Here is a 5,404-nt window from a genome sequence, read left to right as displayed (position 1 = left end):
TTTTTTGTGGACTTAGTGGATATTCATAGGTTTCACTGGTCTTTTTTGTGATTCAGGAAAAAGAAAAAATAACGAAGTGATGCGAAATGCAACGAAGCGACAAAAAACTGATAACAGTGCTGAGCACCCTGCATTTTACTACAATATCCACAGACACAGTATTAAAGGAATGAACATGCCCAAGTAAGGCTTACATTTACATTCCAGTCTTACAGTGCTATGACAACTAACATATCATTTGTACTGAACCAGCCTCACCTTTTTCAGGTTAAATAAGTTCTTAAACTACCTCTCTGAAGCTGGATACAGAGTCAGCAGAACCCACTTTGATCCTATGGGCGTTCGCACCAACGCTCCCTTGGCACAGTTCAAGACTGTTCTCATGAAGCACAGCACTCCCACATATGCTGGGGGGCAAACAGAAGGCCCTCTCCATCTGACAGAAGATGTCCAGGTGGGAGACCAGCTTCAAGCTGCTACAGACAACAAGGCAAAGGATGATGAGTTTCTGGAAGAGAATAAATCTGGAGACAGTGGCACTGTCTTTGCAGAAGACTGCCCTACTTACTCTGCAGCTGATTAGTCCAATCCTTTTGGGTTTAGATGAGAACTTGCACCTACACTCTGTTCAAATACACCGATACTCCTTGCAGACCTGGAATTTGACAATTTGAAACCCCTGCAACTTCAATTGGAGAGGGTGTTTTAGAATTCTAGAACTTAACACTGAATGCAGCAGTGTGTATGGTCAAGATGCTTTTCCTGTGGGAAAATTTCTAGACGGTTCTTTCACACTCACATCCACTTTCACATTGAGCATTGTAGCTAGCACCAAGTCTTTGTATGGCCTTATTCAAGCTGCTGGAACAGAATCCAGGAGAGTGGATGGGGCCAAAAGTCTGAAGCATTTCTGAACATAAATTTAGTTTGAATCAGACGATCGTTCCTAAAACCTCGCCTGTTAGAACTCAAAGGGAGGTCACATTAAGGTGATAAAATACTGCAGGACAAAACATGATGTGAAGCCAGAAGGTGCAACTTGGTGCACTTGTAACTCCTCGTTGCTCATGTAATTTGGCCTTCCGTTTATTTCTGTAGATATACCTACAGGCAAAATCCTAGCACAAGTGAGAGCAGAAAGGAACCCGTACAGAGCTGTGACATAAAACTTCAGTTCCTAACTAAGCTTTAGTGATTTGTCTGTACTCACTGTGGGTAGTTTGTTTGCTCTGAGATTTAATTTGGTTGTACACTTAAAAAAAAGTTATAGTGACCAGACATCACAATCTGAACATCACAATCTGAAGTTCCAGAAGAATTTGTTAATAGTACAGTTTGCTGTTAAAAGATCTCTTCAGTGACTGAGCAGAGATGCTATTTGTTGGTAATCATTTGGGGTTTCTTTAAATACATGGCAACGTTCCAATCAAACAAACTTGCCTTCATTTTTATTTTTTTGTCCCCCAAAAAATCATTTTACTTGGAAAATAAAAATACATTTTACTTGGATTCTTAGACTCACAGAATGGCTTCATTTGGAAGGGACCATAAAGATTGTCTGTTTCCAGCACCCTGGAGTGAGCTGGTAGCCACCTACCAGATCAGGTTGCCTGGGGCTCTATCTAGGCTGGCGTTTATGCCCCCAGGGATGGGGAATCACACAGCTTCTCTCGGTGGCCTGTGACTGGCATCTCTACCCTCTGAGTAAAGAATCCCCTCCTAACATTTAAACTAAAATAGGGGAGATTTAGGTTAGAACTCTTCCTTGTTGTTCTGTCTTTCTTTGCCCTCATAAGAAGTCGGTCTCCCTTACTCTCCCTTTAAGTACTGGGAGGTTATGACGAGGTCTCCCCAGATCCAGATCTCCCTTCTCCAAGCTGAATGACCTTAGCTCTCAGCCCTCCTTCATATGAAAGGTGGTCCAGCTCTCTGATCATCTTAGTGGTCCTCTGGACCTGCTCCACCAGCTCCGCATCTTTCTTACGGTGCAGTGTTCCAGATGAGGCCTTACAGGGGTGGGCTAGAGGTGGACAATTGCTTCCTTCTCCCTGCTGGTCACTCCTGATGCAGCCCAGGACACAATCAGCCTTGTGGGGGCTGTAAGTACAAACTGTCCAGCTTTTCATCACCAGGACCCCTAAGTCCTCCACAGGTCTGCTCTGAATAAATGTCTGGGATTTCCTGACCGAGATGCAGCATGCACTTTGCCTTCTTGAAACTCATTGGGTTTGTATGCATCCATTTTTCAGAGCTTGTCCAGGTCTCTTTGGATGGCACCCCTTCCTTTTATCGTGTCAGCTGAAGCACTTGGCATGGTATCATCTGAAAACTTGCTGCAGGTGTACTTGACTTTGCTCTAGCTCATTGATAAAAGAGCACTGATCTTAGAATGGAGTCCTAAAGGATGTCCTCCCCCTGTCCTCACCTCCATAATGCCATTGACCAAAACCCTCTGGATGTGACTGACCAACCAACTCCTCATCAACCAAGTAGTCCACACTTAGTCTCTCTCTGATTTAAAGGTAAGGATGTATTGTGGTCTAAGGCCTTGCAAAAGGTAGATGACATCAGTTGCTCATCCTTTGTCCACTGATGACATAGCTCCATCATAGAAGGCTGCCAGATTTGTCAGGCACAGCATGTCCTTGGTTGGCTGTCTCAGATCAGCTCCTTGCCTTGCACATGCCTTATCTTAGTGCCCAAGGTGTTCCACAGTCTTCCTAGGCATAGAGGTAAGGCTCATCAGTGTGTAGTTACCCCGGTTTTCCTTTCTCCCCTAAAAATGAGTGATGATTTGTTTTTCCAATCACTGGAGATTTTGCTTGACAGCCATGAATTTTCAGATACGATGGAGAGTGATTTGGCAACCACATCAACTGTTCCTTCCAGACCTGGGATATATGTCATCTGGCTGCATAGATTTGTAGTGCAGTGTTTGATGAGTACGCTCAATGATAGCTTGTCCAGTGGGAGAATGAGGAATGCCTGTAATACGTCGAATCCCCTGATCCTGGAGGAAAGTTGAGCGGCCTCACAAGCACGTGCAGGTCCTTTACTGCCTATGAGCAGGTGACATGCAGGCTGCAGAGGCGCACAGCAGGGACGTGTGCGGGGCGGAGGAAGGCAGCAGCATGGCCAGCGCTGCGGGAGGGCAGAGCTGAGAGCAGGACGAGTGGTGGGGCGGGTCTAAGCCCTTCCATTATTTGGTGCCAAACAGGTAGAAGTTCAGCAGCCGTTCTGTCTTTAGCAATAGAAGCCTCCTGGTGTTTTGTGCCAGCTTTGTCCCAAAGCTCTCCATTGAGAAAGAACCCAGCTTCTGGAAATGCAGGGACATTATTGCTTATCCATTTAAGAAAAGGAACTGATGCTGAGGTAGACACAGGCTGACTCAGAAATGATAAAACTAGCTGTAATGCTGCAGGATTTCCTTGCTGCTCCTTCGTTAGTGCTCCTGCACTGCTCGCCTTCTGTCCCGCAGAAGCTGCAGGTGCACACCAAGCAATCAATCCCCACACTTCAGTTGGGCCAGGCTCACTCAGCCTCGGCTCGCTTTGCCCCACACAGTGAGCCATCTGCAACATCTGATGTACAGACTCAGATGTTAATGACCCAAATCGTTTATTACAAGTGCTCACACCACTTATATTCCTTAACAAGTTTTCTTTTTCTAGAATTCCCACACATCCCTACAACTTTCCCACCCACTTTCCATGCTAGCAGAGCATTCTACAAACACTCCTTAGCCGTTCATGCGGGCACTTCTCCAATCAGAGCCATCAGACACTCTTTTTTCTTCTAAAGGTGTCCTTGGTTTTGATGCTGTTTGTCTTGCTGCACAGCTGCTGCTCTGAACAGTTTTTTTCTATTCCCTCAGTGCACTGCTCTGTCCAGGCCCCGTAATGGACATTTTCTCCACGAAACACACTTCTCTCACACATACGTGAACGCTTCCCCCCAAAACAAGACATTTGCTCTCCAAAATACCAGCACTCTTACACATACCTCACATTTCATCCCAATCAGACTACTTGACGCTCCCCACTGTCACACTTGCTCCAGTGAAGATGGCATCTTCTCCCACATAGACCAGTTGGCTCCCAAATAGACCGCCTTTTCTCCCACATAGACCAGGTTTCTCCCAAAGATGTGCCATAGACCCCCGGAAATACCAGCTGATTTTTCAAAAGATGGCATTTTTTTCCCCAAAACACCAGCTTTCTCACCAACAGATGTCATTTTCCAACCAAGGGTGCTACTATCTCCCAGAAAGAGCACATTTCTGGCAAGTACCTCCCACTTGCTCTCCAAAATACTACTTGGCACTCCTCAAGAGGACATTTTCTCCCATACACACCCTACTTGCTCCCCAAAGGACCAGTTCTCACACCAAAAATGCCACACTTGCTCTCCAAGACAAGACACTCTTTCCCAGAAGGGCCCACTTTTCCCCCCACAGACATGTCCTTTTCTCCCAGGAATACCACCTTTCACTTGGACAATTGGACCTTTTCTTCCCAAAATACAACATGGCAATACTAAATCGGACACTTGCAACCAAGAAGAGGACATTTTCTCCCAGAAATATCACTTTTCTCCCAACAGAGGAGACTTTCTCCACATTGGATGACATTTCTGCTAAGAAGAAATAGTTTTCCTCATTATGATACTTACTCCCAGACTTTGGGGCATTTGATTTCAGAAATACGATTTCTGTCAAAAATAGAGGGCATTTTCCCTCAGAAACACCAGTTTCCTCACCAATATGTGGCACTTTCGACCAGAAATACCATTTCTGTCCCCCAGATGGGGGCATTTTCTCCCAGAAACACCAGCTTGCTCACTGATAGAAGACCTTTTCTGCCCCAAAGTAAGACGTCTTCTCCCAGAAATGCCAGTTTGCTTAGGAGTACCTCCCATTTCCTCCCTCATAGACTACATGACACTCCGCAGGATGACATTTGCTCCCAGAAATAGGGCATTGGATCACTCAGAGACCATTTCTATCCCAAATACAGGCCATTTGCTCCCAGAAATACCACTCCTCTCACAAATGCGTGACATTTTCATCCACCAACACTACTTGAGACCCCCAAAGATCTCATCTTCCACCAAAAAGCAATGACATTTGCTCCCAGATTTACCACTTTGCTAAGAACTAGGCCTCTCATTCACCCGCAAATACCTTTTCTTTCCCAACAAGATGGAATTTGCTCCCAGAAACACCAGCTTTCTCGCAAATACATCATCTCTTCCGCCCATTTGCTCCAAGAAACACACTTCTCTCACACATAAGTGAACGCTTCCCCCCAAAACAAGACATATGCTCTCCGAAATACCAGCACTCTTACACATACCTCCCATTTTCTAACACAAATACTACTTGACACTCCTCAATACCACACTT

At 45.4% G+C, this 5,404-nt stretch overlaps 1 protein-coding gene across 1 annotated transcript in view; it reads left to right on the top strand.

Annotated features, from left to right (window-relative positions):
• TRMT1L (tRNA methyltransferase 1 like) overlaps window positions 1–1,509 on the top strand; it is a 19,514-nt gene extending 18,005 nt beyond the window's left edge. The window contains exons 15-16 of the mRNA XM_010715527.3: window positions 57–183; window positions 268–1,509. Of these exons, the coding sequence (XP_010713829.1) occupies window positions 57–183; window positions 268–583 (443 nt within the window). The 3' untranslated portion in view covers window positions 584–1,509. The remainder of the gene's footprint in view (window positions 1–56; window positions 184–267) is intronic.
• The last annotated feature ends 3,895 nt before the right edge of the window (window positions 1,510–5,404 follow it).

The sequence above is a fragment of the Meleagris gallopavo genome, chromosome 10 (assembly GCF_000146605.3).
Source record: "Meleagris gallopavo isolate NT-WF06-2002-E0010 breed Aviagen turkey brand Nicholas breeding stock chromosome 10, Turkey_5.1, whole genome shotgun sequence".
NCBI lineage: Eukaryota > Metazoa > Chordata > Aves > Galliformes > Phasianidae > Meleagris > Meleagris gallopavo.
Note: the sequence above shows the minus strand (reverse complement) of the source record. Positions and strands in the feature narration are given on the sequence as shown.